This window comes from Neomonachus schauinslandi, chromosome 2, assembly GCF_002201575.2.
Source record: "Neomonachus schauinslandi chromosome 2, ASM220157v2, whole genome shotgun sequence".
In the NCBI taxonomy this organism is placed as follows: Eukaryota; Metazoa; Chordata; class Mammalia; order Carnivora; family Phocidae; genus Neomonachus; species Neomonachus schauinslandi.
Window position 1 is genome coordinate 116,405,111 of NC_058404.1, and position 23,782 is coordinate 116,428,892.

Consider the following 23,782-nt stretch of genomic DNA (forward strand, 5'->3'; position numbering starts at 1 on the left):
GGAAACACAGTAAATTGGAAAAACAAATTTAAATAGGTTATGTTTAGGGTAACAGTGCTAGTTTAGTAACAACTTAAAGCTTAAAGCTCAGACAGATCTTGCACCATTCAACCTAGTGCTCATTTCATTATTGTGCGCCAACTACTCCATAGTGATTTTCAACTTTACATTGAGTACCTGTTGAATTTTGTAACTTTTAAGTTCCCTTAGTCTCCTCAGAGCTTTCAATGTGCTAATAGACTTAGGGTTTCTCACAGATGATAATGTTAATAAAACAATAACAGATAAAATTTGCAAAGTATTTATTATGGGCTGGCTGAATGCATTACATAGATCACCCATGAATACTGTAATTATTTCCATTATACACAGGAGAATATTTGAATTAAAATTAATTTGCCTTAGGTCATATGACTAGTTAGTAAATAAAAGGATTAAAACTTACCGTCTGTCTGATTCTGGAGTTAGCTCTTTTAATGTCCAAGCTATAATTTCTATAAAAGACATAATTATGTAGAGTTTCCAAATGTATTTAACCACAGAATCCTAACCAAGGAACACCTACTAACATTTACTAGAATAGTATCCTCTAAAAGAGTTTGGGAATACTGGCTTAATCTGCACTAAATTTTATTTAATGATTAGGAGATAAAACAGACATATTTAATTGCATGTACAGTAATCATAAATGTAAAACACTTACATAGAGAAAAAAATTACACAGAGAAATAATACTTAACTGCACGCACAGTAATTACAAATATAAAACACATAGAGAAAAAAAGAGAAAACAGTCCACGAGATGTTAATTCTGTTTGGATAGTAAGAATTCTTGGATAGTTTAGATTTTTTTTTTCCTTTACTAAATTAAAAAATAATGACCTTGGGGCGCCTGGGTGGCTCAGTCAGTTAAGCCGCTGCCTTCACCTCAGGTCATGATTCCAGGACCCTGGGACTGAGCCCTGCATCAGGCTCCTTGCTCCGCGGGGAGCGTGCTTCTCCCTCTCCCTCTGCCACTCCCCCTGCTTGTGCTCTCTCTCTCTCAATCTGTCAAATAAATAAATAAAAACTCTTTAAAAAAAATGACTTTTTTTTATGACAAAAAGAATTTGAAAAGTTATCTAAATTATTCTGTCTCTTAACATTAGTTTTGTTCACAATATTCATTATATTTCATTAGACCTAAAAAGCCATTGTAAGATGCCACTAATCAAAGATGAGGCTGATTTTATGAAATACATGAATTTAGACATCTTAATCATTAAAACATATACAAAAGGCTATTTCTGAGATTTCTGTCATTTCCAAATGGCTTCCCTTTATCTCAGCAATTTCCTCCGTAGTCTTTCCCCACTCTGATTCTAAATTGCCAATAATTCCTTTTTTTAATTTAAATTCAATTAATTAACATATAGTGTATTACTAGCTTCAGAGGTAGAGTTCAGTGATTCATCAGTCTTATATCCAGTAATTTCTTTTAAATAGCAAACTCCCTGCCCCAGGTTTTCAATGTTAGGGACCAAATATAAACAAATAAGCTATTATTTTGAAATGGAAGATTTAAGTGCAGGTTGTCAATTTTCCTTTATAATATAGGAATTCTACAAAAATTTGGAAGTGTCTCTCTACTTTCCAAAACACCTGATTTCACTGTTTCAGAACTTCAATTAGGTAAAGGTTTATATTCTTCTTAGATGCCATAAGTATTGTATTTCATCAAATCTAAGATGCTATCAATTGTAAAATGGCTCCAATCATAAGACGCTCTGTCATTTTATGTACCATTAAGAAAAAAGCACACAGGCGCCTGGGTGGCTCAGTCGTTAAGCATCTGCCTTCGGCTCAGGTCATGATCCCAGGGTTCCGGGATAGGGCCCTGCATCGGGCTCCCTGCACGGCAGGAAGATGCTTCTCCCTCTCCTACTCCCCCTGCTTGTGTTCCCTCTCTTGCGTTCTGTCAAATAAATAAAATCTTAAAAAAAAAAAAAAGAAAAGAAAGAAAAAAAGCACACATCCTGTATTATTTGAAAAATCTCTTTTAAATTTAGCCCTATTTTTATCTTATATAACTCTTTTGTTTCCCTGTATTTCTGCATACACATTAACTTTTCACTTTAATGGTAATTCATCATATAAAGGATACTTAAAATGGAGATTAAAGTCAACTACTATATACTAACACTACACATAACTGAACTGATGACAATATTGACAGTTATGACCAAGTATGCACAAGTAGGGCCACTGACAACTATGTCACAAGTGCCACTTAGCTCATAGTGATTTTAAGACAATTATAAAACGCATGACAATTTTAGAAAAGTAAATATGAGAAAAGCATGTACATCAGGATTAATAAACTATAGTATTTTTTTTTTTTATTCATTTGAGAGAGAGAATGGGAGAGAGAGCACGAGAGGGGGGAGGGTCAGAGGGAGAAGCAGACTCCCTGCTGAGCAGGGAGCCCGATGCGGGACTCGATCCTGGGACTCCAGGATCATGACCTGAGCCGAAGGCAGTCATTTAACCAACTGAGCCACCCAGGCGCCCAATAAACTATAGTAATTTTAATCACTTTTTTCTCTCCCCCCCCACCATCAATTCCTAATCTAACCTTCCAATCTTCGTTCCTCCATTTGCTTCGTAACCTGCCAAATCACCCCATATGGAGAGCATCTTTATTACCATGCTACATAACGTGATACTTTTTAGAACTATCTTAAAACTCCTACTAGGATTTAAAACACGTGTCAAAAGTCAGAATTTTTAAAAAGGTAAATAATAAAAATTAAATATTCTGAGAACAATGAGTCCCAGAGATACTCAAATTATATAGCAGTGGTAACCGGCAATAACTCCAGGGGTGTTTTTGCAACCTTTGCCCAAATATAGAAAACAGACCTAAAACTATTCTTTTCGTGAATGTTTCTTTTTTGTTTATTTATTTATTTACGAGGCATGTATTTAGGAAATGAATTCAAATTCTGGCCTGGTGTTGGGATGAGCGTATTTCCCACTAGTTTCGGCAGGCCAGGTCCCATCTCGCCAAGTCGAGTAAGGGAAGGGGGACTCCTTCGAACTCAACCAGCCTACCCGGGACCCTCGGTGGCCATCACTCACATGAATCGGTGGACAGAGCAACCTGGGGAGCCTCACTCGGGCAGCCTCAGTCCGGAGCAGTTGGGAACACGCTCCGCACACGACAGCACTGAGAAAGGACCCAACGAGGTGTCCCCAGCAAACGCCTGAGCGTTCCACCGATTTAACTCCAAATTCTGTCTCCCCCTTCCTGTGCGCAGCCACACCACGCTCTCCGTCTTCTGTTTCCTTAACCAATAACTCCAATCCCCCTGCACTTCTTCCTTGGTGTCTACATTTTGTCACCAGCTTGGGCAAGGGGCAAAACGCTGGACGTCTGGGTCTTTCCTCAACGTTGTGTCGTGGAAGTTGTGAGGTCAGAGGAAATGGCCCGGCTGAATCGAGGGTGGGGCGGGGAGAGCTGGGAGCTGTCAGTGGAGAGAGTCAGACTCACGCTCCTGGCCAGATTCCGAGCTGGAAATTTCGGCGGATTCTAGCTAGCGGGCAAAGGGCAACTCCGGCGCTCGAGGAGCGGCTTCTTTTGTAGAAGCACCTGAAATGCAGGGTCTGGTACACTAAGCAGTAGCGGCCGCAGCAGCAGCCACAGCAACAAGCTGGGGCCCTGTGTAGAAGCTCCATCCCCTTGTGTTTGTGGCCGCCTGCGTCCCCACACTCAGAGGCAGGTATTTGGGTTTGTCAGTTTTGTGTGTCGTAGTGGGTGGGGCTGGTGGGAGGTAGAGGAAAGTCAAGTGCAGCGAGTGGCCCGGCTTGTCCCCCAGTAAGGGGAGCCAACCTGTGGAGCTGCTTGCTGCTGAGGACTGTGCGCAGCCTTAGCTAATGTCCGCCTTCCCACCCCCCCCCCCCCCCCCAAAACGAGTTGACCTGAGTCCTTTGGGAACTGTAGGCAGCCATTTGAGAGTAACCACTGCATCACTGCTTCAAAGGAAGGTTTAAAGAAGAGGCTAGAGAATGTGGAATCAGCTCTCCGTTACTTACCATAGATATAAAGTCTTGGTTTTGTATCTGGTTTCAAAGGTTTAGTCAGTTGTCGAGATGTAACATTCCCTGGGGAGCGGGAGAATGTGAACAATTGGAATTGTCAGTGGTTGCTTTTTAAGGCCCCTTGGTTCCTGTTTTTATTTGGGACAGAAAGACAACTTTTTTGAGGAAATGTATATAAAATAAATGAACTAGTATTATTCGCCCGTTGAAGAAATGTGTGAACTATTCATGATGAAATCAGCATCAACCCCCCCCCCCCCATTCTCATTTCGACTCAAAGTTCTTTGAGGGCAGGGATTGTGTCTTAGTCACTGTCCTTGGCCAGGCAGCTGGAAAAACACCTGACTTCAAACAGCTTCAAGATATTTGTTGAATGAATGAATTTTCAAACCCCTCTGCTTACATTGTTTTTACTCAACTAATCTCTCACCTCAGCTTTTTTTTTTCAGTAGCTTTCTTCCACTCACCAAATGTGAACAAATCTATGTGTATATTTTGTACATATGAACCTTTTTATGTGCACCCATCTAGGAAGTAGTTGAAGTGGAATATTGATGAAATGTTTTATGCTAACTAGTATCTTATCTTTTTGAATAATTTGCATTTTCTTTATTTGGTTATTTGATTTTCAGTTGTCTGATAGAGGCTGTCTAATTGAAAGTCAAACAGCATAATACAGAAGGATTGCATAATAAAATGCAACAGTTTAGTGTCCCCCTTCCTACCCTTAGTCCTCTTTGTCAGAAATGACCACCTTTAATCTTTTCTAACTTTAGGTCTATATGTTGAATAATAAGTTAAAATGCCCTTTTTTTTTTTTTTTAATTCTTAAGATAACCCACACTATCCCCAACCTCTCTTCTCCAAAGTTTTAATTAGTTATTACAATTTTTAGTTTTTCATATTGGTTAATGTTATAATTTTAAATAATATATAAAAATTATTTTTTCATGTCAATTTTCAAAAATATATTTGGGCTCCTTATTTGGTAAACTGAGGAAAGTAATGACTCTACCTTCTTTACCACTGCAGAAACTACATCCACCACTCCCACCTTCCCTTATCTGGACCTTTACTTATACATTGTCAAGGTTAATAATATCTATATTGTATTTCTTAACTACAATTTTTTTGCTTTTTTGTATGCTAAAAAACAGTAAAATGTTACAATATTATGGCTTTGTAAATATTCCTAAATCCAGGGCCAAAAAGTATGCCATGGTACATTTCCTTCCCATTGTCTTCATTTCATGACCGCTATGTCACACTAAGGAGAAGACTTGTAATATTAACATCAAATTGACTTCTTTCTTCCTCTATGTTGACAAAAAATTATGCCATAGTTAAGTGTGATTTATTTTTTGGATTGGGTACTTCCTATATAGCTTTTAACCTTCCTCACTTTTACAAAGGACTTTCTGTTTACTTTTGGGGGAAAGGTACATGTGCTTTTTTCACAAAGTCCTCCCATCACATGCTTTCTTCACCATGTCCTCTCATTCTTTGTATGAGAAGCTTCCATTCCATTTCTCTGCTTGAAGATGTTCCCTTTGAAGCCCAATCACTTTCTGTTTAATTTGAACAGATTACATTCTGGTAAGTTACATTGTTTCTTAACCACACATATTCTGTTTTTTGTTTTTCTCCTCTCTTTTGGTAGAATACATCCTAAGGATACTTATTCATAAAAGATATGTGGATGGTAATTTTATTTTGTAATGTTCATAGGGCTGTAAATTATTTTTGCTATTATGACTGATAGTTTGGTAGGATATAGAAACAGAACTATGTCTCTTTAAGTCTTTCAAGGCTTTGTTGTCCTCTAACTTTCACTATTGCTCATGAAATGATGAGAATGACAGTCTTACAACTTGTTGATGCCTAAACTATTTGTTTTCTCTCTGGAGTGATTAAAAAATTTTAGTTTTGCATGATGCTTTGAAAATTTATGATGACATGTCTTGTGAGTTTATTCGTCTTGCAGTGAACTCATTGAAAGGAGCTAGGATAAAATGTCTCAGTGTGGGTATTTTCATTTATCCTCCTTAATATCATAAGCCTTTTTAATTTGAAGTACACGTTACCCTTCAGCTGTGGGGAATTTTCTCCTATTCTGTCTTTCATAATTTATTCTCCTTTATTTTTCTCTGTTTTCTTTTTGAAACTCCTATAAGGTGGTTCTTGGATTCTTGGTTTGACTCATTAGGTCTATTACCTTTTTTCTTATGTTTTTATCTATTTGCTTTTTGTTCTATATTCTGAGCAGTTGTCTCAACTTTATTTTCCAACATTTCTATATAACTTGGTAATCATTTAACTTCCCCACTCATTTTAAATTTTTCCTTTCTCATAGTATCTTAATTTTATTTCACTTTTTTATATTTTTATGAGATAAAATGTACATATATTAAAATGCACTGATTTTAAGTGAGTAGTTTGTTGAGTTTTGATACATGTAAACATCCATGTGACAGCCACCACCCCAATCAAGATATAGAGCATTTTCACTCTTCCCAAAAATTTACTATGTTTCTCTATCCATTGGAGCCCATCCTCCCTGCCCAACCCACTATGTACTCATTTTTATCACTCTAGTTTAGAAATGTAGTTCTGAAACTACATTTAAATGGAGTCATGGAATATGAACTATCTGGGACTACTTTCATCAACATAATGTATTTGAGATACGTATATTTTGGCATGTCTGTTCCTTTTCTGTTGTTGTTGAGTAGAATTCCATTGGATGAATAAGCCACAACTTATTTATCCATTCACTTGTGTGACGTTTTCATTGCTTCCAGTTTGGGGCTGTTGTGAATAGAACTACATGAACATTCTCATACAACTAGTTTTATGGACATATTTTCATTTTTCTTTGGTAAATACATAGTAGGAGTGGGATTTCTGATTCATAAGCTTAGGGTATTTTTAACTTTAGAACAGTTTCCCAAAAAGTTTTCCAAAGTTCTTGTGTCATTTTTACACTCCCGCCAGCAGCAGTATATTACCTCCAGTTCCACATTTTCCTCAACACTTGGTATTTCCAGCCATTCTAATTTTAGCCTTTCTGGTAGGTGTGAAATTGAATGTTTTTGTGGTTTTAATTTTGCATTTCCCTGATGATTAATGATTGAGAACTTTTTCATATGTTCATTGTTTATTTGTATGTTCTCTTTTGTGAAAATATATGTTTAAGACTTTAGCCTATTTCTGTATTGACTTGTTTTCTTTTTATTATTGAGTTATAGGAATTGTTTATATATTCTGGATACAAGTCTGCCATCATATATACACATATATATACATATATGTATTTTTTTTAAGATTTTATTTATTTATTTGACAGAGAGAGAGATAGCAAGAGCAGGAACACAAGCAGGGGGAGTGGGAGAGGGAGAAGCAGGCTTCCCGCTGAGCAGGGAGCCCGATGTGGGGCTCGATCACAGGACCCTGGGACCATGACCTGAGCCAAAGGCAGACGCTTAACGACTGAGCCACCCAGGCGCCCCTACATATATGTATTTGATAAAAATGTCGTATATATACATATATTTATAAGTAAAATAACATTTTCCTTATCATTGGTTTGGATTTTCATTTTCTGAAAGGTGCCTTTTGATGTGCAGATGTTTTTAATGTCAGTGAGGTTCACTTTTATCAGTTTGTCATTTATGGTTAGTGCTTTTTTTTTTTTTTATCCTGCCTAAGAAATCTTTGCCTACCCTAAGGTTGCAAAGATATTCTCTTATGTTACATTTAGGTCTATAATCCATTGCAGATTTTCATGGATGTAATGGTAGGAATTGAGTTTATTTTTTTTTCTGTATGTATATCTTGTTCCAGCACCATTTGCTAAAAAGACTGTCCTTTCCCTATTGATTTTCTTGGCCTTGAAAATCGATTCATTGTATTTTTAAATTTTTTCATCTTAAAATTTAAAAAAATATGAAACGTGGTTTATAGCACACACATATACAGATATGGAATATAGAAATTATGGAGCATAATAATAATGTGAACAACCATTAACCCACCTATTAAGAACTAACGTATTACTCAAGATTTTTGAGGTTCTTATGGGATCTTCCCTAATCTCACTCCTGCTTTTCATACAATGGTAACCCTGTCCTCAGCTTTTACTATTATTACTATTTCTTTACTTTTTTAATATAATATTACCTCATATGAACGTATTCCTGAATTATTTTTTAGCTTTTCTTGTTGAATATTATGAATATTGACGTACATTTTATGTGCTGTTTTTTTCCTACTCAAGGTTATATTTCTAGATTCATCAATGCTGTTAATTGTTGCTACAATTTGCTTATTTTCTTTCATATATACTCTTCTATCAGGTGAATGTACCACAATTTACTTAACCATTCACCTGTCTTTGGACATTTAAATAGTGTCCAGTTTGTGAATAATAGGAACAATACCATGCTGATCTTTCTCGTATGTATCCCTTTCTAAATGTGTGTACGAGTTTCTGCAGGAATGGAATAGCAAAATAGTGTCAGACTGTTTTCCAAAGTGATTGTATTAGTTTACATTCTACTGCTTCATATCCTCCCAACATTATGTATTGTCAGGTTTTTTTTTTTTTAAAGATTTTATTTATTTATTTGACAGAGAGAGACACTGCGAGAGAGGGAACACAAGCAGGGGGAGCAGGAGAGGGAGAAGCAGGCTTCCTGCCGAGCAGGGAGCCCGATGCAGGGCTCAATCCCAGGACCCCAGGATCATGACCTGAGCTGACGGCAGACGCTTAACGACTGAGCCACTCAGGCGCCCCATATTATCAAATTTCTTAATTTTTACTATCTTGCAGGTATAAATTCTCATGTAGTTTTAATGAGCAACTTCTTGGATATTAATGAGGTTGTTCATCTGTATCAGCAATTCCTTTTTTACTTTTTTGTGAAATATGTTTTACCATACTGCCTGATGTAATGTCGTCTCAAATTTTTCTAAATATATTTCAGCCAGTTTTGGTTTTTGTTGTTTTCTTTTCCATAAGTTATTTCAGTTGCCTCCAGGGCAGATTTTTTTTATTTGTTTATTTTATTTTTTGCCCATTATAATGTAGTCGTTCTTCAACTATCTGGTGATTCCTGGGCAGTTCATTATTTCAGAGTTAAGGAAGTCTGTCTGAGAGCTTTGTGTATATGGATAAGCTTGTTGACTGCTGTACTGTGCTTTAGGATGGCTGGGTAGATAAATCTTAACTGGGGTCCTACAAATTCTAGAATTAAGAACAGTTCGCTTTTGTCACCATTGCTACCAGCTATTACTGTGATTCCCACACGGTTTAATTTCTAGGGATGAAATTTAACTTTTTTTCCTTTGAGGATAAATAACTACCCAGTATTGGGAAGGCCAGTGGCAGAGTTAACTCTTTTATTCTTCAGCCCTTTAAATTATCTTTCTCATTTCAAACCCTCTTCTGACTTCTGTTCCCCATTATTTCTGCTTCTCTGATCTGAAGCCTCTGAATCTGAAGAGGCCCAACACACCTCTTGACTGTAATATAGGTTGTAGCTTCTTTCTTTTGCTTCTTATGACAATACTCCTATGTATGCAAAATGCTATATTGGAGTTTTTTGAACTCTTTCTTTAGCTCATGGCCCTTTTCTGTTCTCTTCCTTATTATGAGTTTATACATTTTAAAATGTTTCTTTTAATGTTTTTAATGAGGTTTCTGCACAGACATGAAAAGTGGTCTGTTCTATTTTGAATTCCAACATTTTTATCTTGAAAGCTGAGAAGGGAAGCATGCAGTGCTTGAGCAATGGAATGTCTTTTTAGTGAGACACCTGGGTGAGAGAAAGATTTTTTTTTGCCTAAGGACCTTTTTTGTTGTGATTATCTTAATGTGATTCAGATTGATTTGGAGCAAGTTCCTTAATCTCCAGGTTACCTCGTCTGGGGCATTATTTGCTTTGGAGGCCATGTCAATAGGACCACTCCAGACATATATATATATATATATGAGAAACATCTATAAACCAGGGGCAATAACATCTGTGAAGGTTGTTGAGAGAATTAAAACAGGTCACATGTAGGGGCGCCTGGGTGACTCATTCGGTTAAGCGTCTGCCTTCCACTTAGGTCATGATCCCCTGGGTCCTGGGATTGAGTCCCATGTTCAGCTCCCAGATCACAGGGGAGTCTGCTTTTCCCTCTCCCTCTGCCCTTCTCCCCCCACCCCCCACCCATTCCTGCTCTCGCTCTCTGTCTCTCTCTCCCTCTCAAATAAATAAATAAATCTTTTAAAAAATAAATAACTAAAACAGATCACATGTAAAGTACCTAGCACAAAAACAAAAATTGATTCATTAAGTAATATTATAGAAGCCTCTATTATCTAGTTTAATTTTTACTACTATCAAAATAGAGGCCCTGAGGCACCTGGGTGGCTCAGTCGTTAAGCCTCTGCCTCTGCCTTCAGCTCAGGTCGTGATCCCAGGGTCTCCTAGGGCCCCTGCTCAGCAGGAAGCCTGCTTCTCCCTCTCCTACTCCCCCTGCTTGTGTTCCCTCTCTCGCTGTCTGTCTCTCTGTCAAATAAATAAATAAAATCTTAAAAAAAAAAAAATAGAGGCCCTGATAATTTAAAGTTAATGGTTGGTATCTTTATTTCCTCTTTCCTGACTTTACTCTCTGTGAGATGGAAAAGTTCTTGATGGTCTTGATGGTCTCTTCTCTATTCAAGCTTTAGGTAAGCATAAGATCCTTGTTGATATAAATATGCAATAACAGATTTCCTCTAAGCTATTAAAACCGTCAGGTGTCATTGAAAAGGGAATGTTCTATATTTTCCTTTTTATGCCATTGAAAATCTTTGATTATGATTTAGAACTACAATGTAAATTTATGATTGGGTGGTTTTTCCTCTTTGATATTATCTTGGAATTTTTTAACTTTGATATATTTTACAGTGAAGTGTTCTGATTGGCATTTTCCTCCAAGTTATATATTATTAATCATATTTAAGGTTAGAAAACACTGGCTTAATTTTTGGTTGATCTCTCATAAAATTATCTCCTTTTCCAGATTATCTTAGAAGATCGAGGACTCTGAAATGTTTCCCCTGAAGGATGCTGAAATGGGTGCCTTTACCTTCTTTGCCTCGGCTCTGCCACATGATGTTTGTGGAAGCAATGGGCTTCCTCTTACACCAAATTCCATCAAAATTTTAGGGCGATTTCAAATCCTTAAGACCATCACTCATCCCAGACTTTGCCAGTATGTGGATATTTCTAGGGGAAAGCATGGTAAGTTGTTCTTTTTTTCTGTTTTTGTATTCTTTATTCTGTTACCTTGATTAGGTTACAGATACGCAGTGAATACATACAGTAATCAGTATGTGTGTGCTTGCATGCCTTCACCTTCAGTCCATCCCAACTCAGTCTTTCAAGTTTTCCTGATTGCTTTGGCCCCTCACATGTCCCTCGTTTTATACTCTGCTATTTTCTCTCTTGGATTATACTATGCTCCATTCCCTACAATCTGAGCTTAGTCCCTTTCCTAGATTCTTTTATACCTTTTATCATATTTTATATTTTCCATTTAATTTGTCTCTCCTGAGGATTCTTAGTTCTTGAAGAAAAGGACAAAATAGGGGTGCCTGTGTGGCTGTCAGTCAAGCGTCCAACTCTTGATTTGGGCTCCAGTCATGATCTCAGGTCCTGGGATTGATCCCTGCATTGGGCTCTACATTTAGCCAGGAGTCTACTTGAGATTCTCTCTCTCCCTCTCTGCCACCTGCATGTCTCTCTCTCTCTCTAAAATAAATAAATAAAATCTTAAAGGGAGGGGGGCTAATGACTTTTACCTCTGACCTCAGAATCAGAACTGCACTGAGCACACAGGAGGCATTCAATAAATGTTGGTTGAGTGAGTAAAGTAACGAATGACTACATTTGAGGGATTGACATTTTTCAGATCTGAGAATAAGGATTTTTAATTTTCTCTTTCAGGGAAACCACCTATCTTTAAGCATACTTCTTCCCTTCTGTAAAAAGGAAATGAAAGTTCTAATATTAGGAATTTTGGAAGTATCTATTTAAATGTATCTTACGATTGAAAGTAATAATTTGGTCTGTCTTCAAATGAAAAGGGAGTCACTAATTTTTTTTTTTTGGAGCTGCATTAGTCTTTTCATATAAAATTCCATTTAGAAAACCAAAGTAGAAAAGTTGAACCCTATTGGTTAAAAAGACAATGTTTCACCAGGAAGGTGTTTACTGCCTTTTTAGTAGTATAGTCAGGTTCTTCCATATCCCATTTGGACTGCTATAACAAAAGATCATACGAATAAACAACAAACATTTATTTCTCCCAGTTCTAGAGGCTGGGAAGTCCAAGATCAAGGCACAAGCAGATTCCCGTGTCTAGTGAGGCCCACTTCCTCATTGACAGCTATCTTTACTGGTGGATGGGCCCAGGGAGTTCTCTCAGTCTCTTATAAAAGCAGTAATCCCATTCATGAGGGCAGAGCCCTCAGGACCTAATTATCTCCCAAAGGTCCCACCCCCAAACACCATTGCACTGGAGATTAGGTCTTAACATATTAATGGGGTTGGGGGTAGACACAAATATTCAATCTATACCACCCCTAAAGATGTTTATGATGACAATATTTTAGTTATTTTAAAATTATTTTTGGAAACTTAATTTCATGCTGCAGTTCCATTGCTTAAAATTATTTTAAATGCATTCAATGAAATGTATTTAATTTTTCTAACAAAATACTTTGTGAAAGTTAACCCTATATACTTGCTGATATTGCCTATAAAAATGGCATTTTCATGTTTTTGAACCTAATATTACAAAAAAAAATGCAGTGTTTGCTTTGTTTTGCTGAAAAATATGCTAAATGATACTCTCAAGTAGTCTGGATTATGGCTTTCAAAAAATATTTGCTCTGGGGGCGCCTGGGTGGCTCAGTCGTTAAGCGCCTGCCTTCGGCTCAGGTCATGATCCCCAGAGTCCTGGGATGGAGCCCCGCATCCGGCTCCCTGCTCAGCGGGAAGCCTGCTTCTCCCTCTCCCACTCCCCCTGCTTGTGTTCCCTCTCTCGCTGTGTCTCTCTCTGTCAAATAAATGAATAAAATCTTTAAAAAAAAAAAAAAATTTGCTCTGAAAACATTTACATTTTATAGACTTTGAGCAGAAAATGTTTTTGTAATAAATATTATTAAGTTAATATTTATGGAGTATTTATTGTGTCTTAGGCAGTTTTCTAAGTGCTTTACATATTTTAATGAACTTAATTCTCATAACATTACCATGAAATAGGGACTATTATTATTCTCATTTTACAGATAAGGAAATTGAGATACAGCAATTAAGTAACTAATCTAAGGTCATACAACTAGTAAGTAAAGAGGTGGAATACTAATACATTTTATCATATTTTGAAAGATTTTGAAAGCTGAAAGAAGTGTACATTAATGCAAATATTGACACCTCTACCAATCAGAGCTATTCAATGCCTTAAATACTTTGGAGCTTTACCACATACCTAGTGTCTTGAATATTTAGATATGTCAGGCCTGGTAAGAGACATGAGAAAGAAGGTGGTAAAAAGAGTTAATTATCTTACAGATGATAAAAATTTGTGATTTTTCATATTCATATGTATGTACACATACACATTCATGCACACACAGACATGTTAAAGTATACATTATTCTATTGGGACCTCCTTTACTATGCGAGATTGCCTTTGATTGATCTATTCAGCAAATATTAGTAAAAGGCCTAACCTTTCAAGAGAGAATGTAGGTGGGGCCATGTTAAGGCCATAAGGGTCTCTCTCCACAGGGAATAAACTTGGAGGGCAGAGCTGATGGAAAACTAGGATTGAAGTAAAGTTATAAAGATGTTGATGAGTTGAAGATTTGTTTAGGAACCAGTCTTTCTTGTCTACTCTGACATTTCTTACGTTGTTCTTTGGTATATATAACGTCAGTCCACTGGTGTTAATAACAATCTCTTGCCTACTACTATGGCCCTCCTTGTGCTAGATGCCAGATATATGAAGATGAATACAATAGGATCCCAGTTCCCAAGCTCTAGAAGTAGTAGGGGAAAAAAAATACAAACATGATTATAATATAATAATAGTTGTTACAGCAGATGATGTACAATGTGCTATGCCATGGGAGTACAAAGGAAAGAATGTTGAATTCTGCATTGAAGAATGTAGATATTCATCAGACTCCCATATAGAGAATTTTAGTGGGATAGGAGACTTTAGAACACAGAGGGGTAGCTTTTTTGTCTGTGAAGTTTTATTTACTTTCGTTTATTTTAATGGTACCAGTGGCCTAAAGGAATAGCAGATTTTCGAGAGATGTGCTGGCTCTTTATTGCTGACATATTCCTAAGAAAGCAAATCTTAATATCATTCTTAATTAATCATTCTTATTCTTTTTAAAGGAATTTACATTTCTTGTAATCTTTTTTCTAAAAAATTGACATACATACAGTATCATATATACATACACATAATATTATGTATACAGTATGTACATGAAAGAAAATATATAATCAGGATGAGGAGAAAGGAAACGAAGAATAAGATATTAAGTCATAATATTAATACATAGTTTCTTCACATGGACTACAAATTTTTTTGTAGACTTCTTGTAGGTCAAGGCAAAGAAGGAAATCGATCTGCTTCAAATTACATTTATAATGAGGCAACATGTTAAGAAATTAATTTCTGGGCGCCTGGGTGGCTTAGTTGTTAAGTGTCTGCCTTCAGCTCAGGTCATGATCCCTGGGTCCTGGGATCGAGCCCCACATCGGGCTCCCTGCTCGGCGGGAAGCCTGCTTCTCCCTCTCCCACTCCCCCTGCTTATGCTCTCTCTCTCTCTCTCGCTGTGTCTCTTTCTGTCAAATAAATAAATAAAATCTTTAAAAAAAATTAATTTCTAAATTTTTACTTAAATCTGGAAAAATGATCAGTTGCAAGCTTTATAATGTTCATATAATATATTGTATGTTCAGGTGATATATGGAGACATTATATAGAAACTTCTATGGTATGGGGATCTGAGATATTCTGCATTTGTTATTATGGGGAGTGTTCTCAACACATCTGACTAAATTTGCTTTATTGTTCTTTTTTGTGTTGATCTCTGAGTGGAAACCTCTGTAGCTTCATGTCCCAATTTTTCTGTGGGTGAACATCTAAATAAACTAAATTTGACAGTTTAAAATAGCACTCAAGAGCCACAGGGACCTATGAATGGGCATCAGGAGATCTATGAACCATGAAATTATATATACAATTTTGTGTGTGTGTACATGTATGTGCAAGCATTTTTTGGTTAATGAGTCCATAGTTTTAACCAGATTCTCAAAAAAGATTCATAATGTAAAGAAAGGGTTTAAAAGCACTTATGCAGAGTATCAACTATATGGAGAGAATTTTTCTTCTTTATTTAAAGACGTTCTGGAGAAGTTCTAATGTAAGGCAATAAACCCTCCAAAGTTGATTTGACCTGTATCTACAGGTGTGCCATATCACATATTTACCAATTCAGAGACCCACATTCAGAGCCGCTGTATAGAGTTTTGCACAAAACCTCTGGTTAATGCGATAAGGAGGAGCTGAATTCTTTTTCTCTAATTCATTCTGAGAGGAGAGGTGCTTTTTCTAATTTGCCTGTATATAGCCATGAAGACAAGTGGTAACTGTACCCACAGAAGACTTTATAGATAGCTCTAGCCATTTGCCAAAAGTTTAGAAAGGAACTTTTGGCAAGTTTGTTGTTGTTTTTTAAAAACATTTTTTTTTCTTTGCTAAAGTTTTTATTTGATGAATGGCTTCAATGACATTAAATATTTAAAATTATAGGAATCATTTGGGTTTGTTTTTTTTTTATATCACCAAACAATTGATAGATATTGTCAATCCCTGAATGCCTTTAACACCTCTTCCCACCACTACCAATCCAATTACAAATTCTAAAGAATTTACAATTGTTACATTGGCCCAGTGTCAAAACCACTCCAAGCAAAGCTTGGAAATATAGTAGATCCTCATTATCATTTGTAGCTGGTAACCATAATTAGTGTTACTGTTTTCCATCTGCAATTTTGAAGTAGCCTGTCTTCCCAAACTCTTACCACTTAGTTCTTAGGATTTCTTCATTCTTGTATCCTAAAGTGCCTTTTATTTCTTTCCACTATGTCTGGAAGCCTATGTGGAGCTTCACATCATATGACTGGAGTCTTGGCTTCTATCCAGTTCTCCCTAGACTTTATTTTCTCAGGATAATTCACTCAATCGTCCTAGATATTTCTTGAGCTCCTTGTTTTCCTCCTTCTACCTAAATGAGCCCCTGTGCACACTGAATTTGGGAGAACCTTATGACAATCCCTTTGGGGAACACTATTGCTAACTTTGCACAGGAACTTTCTTTTTAGTTATCAGTGTCAGATAGAAACTGATCTCCTTAGACACTGTTAGACTCTTAGTGTTGAAGCTTGCTCAACAATCTGGGTAGTCCCCTTAGGCCCATTCACCATATTGCTGGTTACTCCGCTTCCCCTCCTTGCCGTGCTCCTAGATCTCAGCAGTCCTCTTTTCTAGGATAACATAGGTCACGGATACATATAGTAGTCATATATTTTAAGTTTGGCTGCCTGGAATGAAAATATTAGTGATTGTCAAAAGGTTAGGGAATTTGATTATCTTGTTTATATTGGCAGTGTTCATTGTCCTGAAAAATTGTATGCATAAGGAGTAAAGCGCTGAATTAAAATAAGTTTATATAAAGGTCTGTTCCAAAGCGTTCCTGTGATTTCAGTTACATTATGTTGAAAAAATAGAAAAAGGTTCTATTCAACAATCTCCTTGAACAACAAGTATTTCTCAGTGATGTAACACCACAAGATTTTGGTTTGGACTCCACTTAATTGTCTCCTCAAAGAATTTTGATTTTGGTTCTCTTTCCCCCTTTTATTTATTTATTTATTTATTTATTCTTTTTTTTAAAGATTTTATTTATTTATTTGAGAGAGAGAGCACATGAGAGGGGGGAGGGTCAGAGGGAGAAGCAGACCCCCTGCCGAGCAGGGAGCCCGATGCGGGACTCGATCCAGGGACTCCAGGATCATGACCTGAGCCGAAGGCAGTCGCTTAACCAACTGAGCCACCCAGGCGCCCTCCCCCTTTTATTTTGTTCTTGCTATGCAGCTATCTTGTATCTTGTCATTGTCAATTCCCTTACCTTCCCATTCTCACTTGGGGTTACGTGTGACATGTGGTATGTTTTAGTAACATTATGCTTTCACATGTTAGATTAGCTCAGAAGTCAGGCTTTCACTGTTTTCTATAGGTTATTCAAAACTGATTCAAGATGATGTCATTTTCCCCCTAACTCAGGATGAAGTACTGAATCTCAAGAACAGTGGACATTTTATTAGAATTCAGGAACTTGATTTATTAAAAGAAAAGTTGAGCAAAATATCTTTAAAAGAAAAAAACCAATAAAGCATGAAAATATTTAAGTTAACAAATTTACTCTTTTTTTCTTTTGAGCCTGAAATCTCAGCAGTGTTTAGAAGCAGAGTGAGGATTATAAATGATAATGCATCCCATTTTGTTTTTTTTGTTTATTTTTTAAAAATATTTTATTCATTTTGAGAGAGAGAGAGAGAGCACAAGCAGGGGGAGCTGCAGTGGGAAAGGGAGAGCAGGCTTCCTGCTGAGCCAGGAGCCTGACGAGGGGCTCCATCCCAGGTCCCCAGGATTATGACCTGAGCTGAAGGCAGATACTTAACTGACTGAACCACCCAGGCACCCCTCATCCCATTTTATTTGGCATTATTTACCCAGAAATCTTTTGATGGTTGCTAGTGAAATAAAAAATAAAATTTTTTAAATTAATAGATGTGAAAATTCAGGTAAAGAATAATAGCATTGTTAAGGACCTATAAGATAATTTATTCCATATCTCTAGCTGCATATACATTTCGACCTAAGTGTGTCTATTGGTTCAGAGTTTCATCAGAGTAATAGAACCAGTAGGATATTCATGTTAAGAGATTAGTTGCTAGGAATTAGCTTCTGTGACTGTGGGGGCTAGGCAGGCTATCAAGAAGGACAAGCTGTACTCTTTTTTTTTTTTTCTTTTTTTTTTTTATTCTTATGTTAATCCCCATACATTACATCATTAGTTTTAAATGAAGTGTTCCATGATTCATTGCTTGTGCATAACACCCAGTGCTCCATGCAGAATGTGCCCTCCTCAATACCCACCACCAGGCTAACCCATCCTCCCACCCCCCTCCCCTCTAGAACCCCCAGTTTGTTTTTCAGAGTCCATCGTCTCATGGTTCGTCTACCCCTCCGATTTCCCCCGCTTCATTCTTCCCCTCCCGCTACCTTCTTTTTCTTCTTTTTTTTTTCTTAACATATATTGCATTATTTGTTTCAGAGGTACAGATCTGAGATTCAACAGTCTTGCACAATTCACAGCACTTACCAGAGCACATACCCTCCCCAGTGTCTTATCACCCAGTCACCCCATCCCTCCCACCCCACCCCCCACTGTATTGTTTTTATAACAAACAGAAGTTATTTTCTTTTTTTTTTTTTTTTTTAAAGATTTTATCCATTTATTTGAGAGAGAGAGAATGAGAGAGAGCACATGAGAGGGGGGAGGGCCAGAGGGAGAAGCAGACTCCCTGCCAAGCAGGGAGCCCGACGCGGGACTCGATCCAGGGACTCCAGGATCATGACCTGAGCCGAAGGCAGTCGTTTAACCAACTGAGCCACCCAGGCGCCCACAGAAGTTATTTTCAAACAGTGGTCCAGAGTTTCAGGATGAAGACTCTCTAATGATTTCTTGAAAAAAATGGTTCATATTGGAAACATTGTTTCGGTGTACATTCCATTACCTTTGGGAGAAACTTTGATATTTTGCCAAGGATTATGTCTCTGCTGTATTAAAATAATGCTTCAGAGTTCCATAGAATCCTGAAGCTTTGGCAAACTCTGCTTTATGATATTTTGAAGGAGTTTCCAGAAGAAGCCTGACAATTTTTTTCTAAATTATTTTAAGCCTGACAAATTAGGGTAGTGCCAAATACTTTGGAAATCTTTCATGGATATGGAGACTTACGAATATCCAACTTAAAATTATAAAATAATGGAACATGCACATTTTAATGAATTCTGATGTTTTTGTTTTATATTAAAATCAGCACTATTGAGATATTATTATGCCTAGTTTATAAGGTAGACTTATAATTTTCTACGTAGGACAGATCTCTATTTAGATAGTGACTATTATCATATAAGACTCTTACTCATTTCTAATGGTTACATCATGCCTTTGCTCAAGTTCATTTATTTAACAAGTATTTTTATATTAGATACTTCTTAAATGTTTGAGGTGCCAGTTCTAGACACTGATGATACATTTGGAACAAGACCTGCATGTTCCTGCCATCATGAAACATGTAGTGGAGAAAAATGTATACAAATCCGTAGAGTTGAAGTAAGTGCTACTGAAGAAAAGTACAGTGTAGAATAGATTATCTTATAGGAGGAGCAAATTGATTTGGGGATACCAGTAAAGTGTTCCTTATGGAAGTCACATTTAACCAAGGAATGAATAATAATAATAGCAAATACTTAGATTGTGATTGTTATGTGCCAGGCACTATTCTTGATCCTTATTATGTGTTAACTTATTTCAACCTAACAACAACTCTATGAGGTAGGTGCTACTGTTTTCCTCATTTTATAGAAGAGGAAACTGTGGCGTAGGAAGATTAGCAAAATTCTCCAAGGTCACATAGCTAATGAGTTGAAAACCTGGGATTTGAGCTTAGACAGAAGAGTCTGTGCTCTTAACCACTGTGTTTCATGATAAGAGTTATCTGGGAGAAGGGAATGGGGAAGATCATTTCAGGCAATGTGAACCCATGTGCTAATACCTTAAGCAAGATGGAGGGAAGGCCAGCACGACTGGAAGTTGGTAAGCCAAAGTAACAAAAGATGAAACTAGAGAGGGAGTTAGGGTATTCGGATTTATTATTATTTTATCACTTCAACTTTAGTATGAATATATGATGGAAGGTAATAAGAATTAATGTGAGATCAGTTAAGGCACATTGTACTCTCATATTAAGAGGACGCTGACTTGGACCCACTTTCTGGTGGGTGGAGCAAACTACAGATTCTGGAAACATTTGGGAGATAGAAATAGCAGGACTTCATGTTTGGATTTGAGAAAGGGAGATTAATCATAAGTTTCCAGCTGGTGCAGCTGACAAGATGGTGGTACCATTTACTGAAATACCACCCAAGAACAGGTTTCAGGAGCAAAGTATAAATTCAGTTTGAGTTCTGTCAAGTTTGGGGTGACTTTTATATTAGGGTGAGAAATTATCTATAAAAGCCTGGAATGCAGAAGAGAGTTCTGGACTTGAAATAAAATTTGCAGATTTTCAGCCTTGGGAGTAAATGAGGAGAAAACACAGTATGAAGACCCCGAATCAAAGGTAGAGGAACTAAAAGCATTTCAATTAGGGTAGAAGAGGTGCCATTGTACAGAGGAAACTGAGGAGAGGCAGCCAGATAGGTGTTAGGAAAACTGACATAATGTTGTAAGACGAAAGCAAAGGAATGCAGCAGCTTCCCATTTGATTTTCTGATTGTATTTGCTTTTTCCTCCTAGAACTTCACAGTTGTACACAATTGCTTCAAGTTCAACTTTGTGTGTTTTTTTCTTTATTGAAGAACTGATTTTCTTTCTTATTTTCTTTTTCCTTTCTTCCCCCTCATTAAATGTTCTTTCAAATTTAATTTTAAGTTCCTGTTTAGATCACTTGGAGTCTTTCATCTGAAAGTGATCGCTTTCATTTAGAGCATTTTTAGTTTTTCTGTTTCAGATCATTCTGTATAGTGCTACCACCTCAGATAGTTTCAGCTTCCAAAATTTGACCCATGCAGTATACTGCCCTCCTACCTCACATGATTGCCTGTGTACCATTGTCCTTCATCTCTACTCCCACATGCAAGACCATACCTTGAGCCAGTTGTTACTGAGTGTTCCTTTTGCTGGATCTCCTACTCTGGAATTCTCCTTTCCCATCGCCTGCTCTTTCATTTTTTCTACCTTTCCTACTTTTCATTTTCATCAAACTTCTTTGCAATGATCACTATTCCCAATCTCTTTGCACTCTTACTTCTTTGTTTTATCCTAGTCTGCCATCTATATTTTGTGTTCATCTTCTTCCTTATCTAACTTAAAACCCATTTTGCATAGATATTCACAGAACTCCACAATTTCTTTTAAACCTCTGATCTCTCCTGAAATAACCTTATCAGATTCCCAACCACTTATAAGCCCAATTGTACTTTTCTTTCACTCCTCTTACATGCATTCATTAAAAAAACAAAAACAAAAACAAAACAAAACAAAAATTGGGAGGGGTGCCTGGGTGGCTCAGTCTGTTAAGCATCTGCCTTCTGCTCCAATCATGATCTCAGGGTCCTGGGATGGAGCCCCACATCAGGCTCTCTGCTCAGCGGGGAGCCTGCTTCTCCCCCTCCTTCTGCCTGCCACTCCCCCTGCTGTACTCTCTCTCTCTCTGTTTCAAATAAGTAAATAAAATCTTTAAAAAAATTTGTCAGACAATGTGTTAGTCATTAGGGATAACCGATGAGGGAAAAAAAGTGTATGGTCTGACCCTCAGAACTGTGCTATCTTATTCTTAGTTAATCTGTTGGAAAATAAAAATTACATCATAATATTGATGGTGCCCACCAAAATTTTATATTATTACTTAATCTCAGCAGGTCCCATGATGTTACAAATAATCCCAAATCAATTTTCTGTTCTTTCTTCATAGTCATGATTCAGAACATTTCTACTTTTCTCAAGTTTCTGAACTCAGTTGCAAAACTTTGTGTTTGAACTAGACTGCCAAGACAATTTGTCCCTAGCTCCCAATTTCCCCTTCACTTCAAAATTTCTTTATATCTTTATCCAAGCTTTTCCTTTTCCTAATATGTGTCAGAAGAAGGGTCGCTTCTTTCTTCCGAAGGTAAAACTTTCCATCTGTTTTTCCTGATGCACATGGGAGAAACTCTGGACAAAAACACAAGATGACATGAAATTGTTATTTAATGTGTTGTTTTATTACACATTTATTCTGTTGTATAGATCTGGTAAGTATGTAGTTAATATAGAGTTTGAAAAACTCCTACAGTACTATTAGTACTGTAGTATCTTTAATGGACTATGTTATTTTGTTATTAAACATTTTGTTAATCAAGTGTAAAGTGGATTTGCTTTGTTTTACTCAGAAAGACTGGTGGTGGTAGCTGAACACTGTGAACGGAGTCTAGAAGACTTGCTTCGAGAGAGGAAACCCGTGAGGTACTGTGTAATATCAGGACAATTAAATGAAAAGCAGAAATTGGCAAACAAAAAAGCATAACAAGAAACTGCAGAGTTTTCATTTCTTCTGTTATTTGTTTAATGATAAAATCCAGGTGCAAATTTTTATTTTAGGAAATTTAATTCACAGGCCCCATAGAAATTCAACATTGACATTGTCCAGTGTTCAGTTTTTGTGAGGTAGGCATTCTCCAAAGTACTTGACAAAAAAAAATTCCTAAAGAGGATATATATGAAAATTTGAAATGTTTTCAGTACTAAGCATTTCTCTAGTTGAGATTGAGAGTATTTTCCTGGGAGTGGTACATAGTAACTACTAACAGGATGCTGGTATTCCTAGGGACACAGTGAACTGTTTTAAGTAAAGGCCATGTTGAAGAGTAGAGAGAAATAATATTCATAGCTTGGGTAGAATCTAATGATATAGTTTAAATTCAGTTATTTCAATGACTCAGTAATTTTACTTTCTGTCTCAGGCATTCTTGGCAAGAAGAGTATGTGGTATATATATTATTACAAATATACTACTAAATGAATTTCTTTATACATTTTCTGAAATTATCTTAAAATCATGAAAAATATCCCTTTAATGAATAAAGAAAGTTGTACTAAGCCAATGAAAAATGCTTGCCACGAGTCTTTTTAGGATTATAATTATCCATCCTCTTTTAAGGAAATATTCTCATTCTTGGTCATTGCTTTTTAATCACTGCTATATCCTAGATGAAAACAAATTTTTTTCAAGGGAGGAAAAAATGTGTATATTGCTAAATGGTAGTTATTTAATAAAAGCAAAAATAAACTGAATAAAAATACTTCCCTTGATACTTTAAAAGATTTGGTTTTACGTGTTCTCTAGAATGGGAGATTCAGATACCAAGTATACCCACCTTACTTGCTTCTTTGGAAGAGTATTAACCTTATGTAGTGAGTATGTTTTTATAATTATAATTTTTACATGTCACAATCTTTGACTTTATGTTTTTAAGAACATATTATTCTGTTTACTAGTTCTAGAATGATCAAAACTTATGGTGATAGATATAAAAACAGTATTCAACTCTGGTTGGGGGAAGGAGTAATATAAGAACTGATTCAAAATAGCCTTGAGGAAACTATCTGGAGTAATGGAAATTTTTTACATCTTGATCAAGGTATTACTTATGTGGTGCATGTTCTTGCTAAACTTTTCAAAGTTCACTGAACACACTTCAGATGTGTGCGTTTCACCTACGTAAATTATGCCTGAATTTAAAAAAAAAACAA

General features: G+C 36.6%; 2 protein-coding genes across 3 annotated transcripts in view; one reads left to right on the plus strand and one right to left on the minus strand.

Annotated features, from left to right (window-relative positions):
- Window positions 1-3,210, minus strand: part of AIMP1 (aminoacyl tRNA synthetase complex interacting multifunctional protein 1) — a 49,266-nt gene extending 46,056 nt beyond the window's left edge. Inside the window, exons 1-2 of one of the 2 annotated variants that reach the window (XM_044912649.1) lie at window positions 3,121-3,197; window positions 446-494 (exon numbers count right to left, since the gene is read on the minus strand). Coding sequence is in view for 1 of the 2 variants with exons in the window: in XM_044912650.1 (XP_044768585.1) it covers window positions 3,121-3,122 (2 nt within the window). In the remaining variant the exon portion in view is untranslated. Of the gene's footprint in view, window positions 1-445; window positions 495-3,120 lie in introns of both variants that reach the window. The other variant, XM_044912650.1, reaches the window with a different exon arrangement.
- A 248-nt stretch (window positions 3,211-3,458) lies between these two features.
- TBCK (TBC1 domain containing kinase) overlaps window positions 3,459-23,782 on the plus strand; it is a 222,105-nt gene continuing 201,781 nt past the window's right edge. Inside the window, exons 1-3 of the mRNA XM_044912651.1 lie at window positions 3,459-3,757; window positions 11,134-11,354; window positions 22,423-22,495. Coding sequence (XP_044768586.1) covers window positions 11,162-11,354; window positions 22,423-22,495 — 266 coding nt within the window. The 5' untranslated portion in view covers window positions 3,459-3,757; window positions 11,134-11,161. The remainder of the gene's footprint in view (window positions 3,758-11,133; window positions 11,355-22,422; window positions 22,496-23,782) is intronic.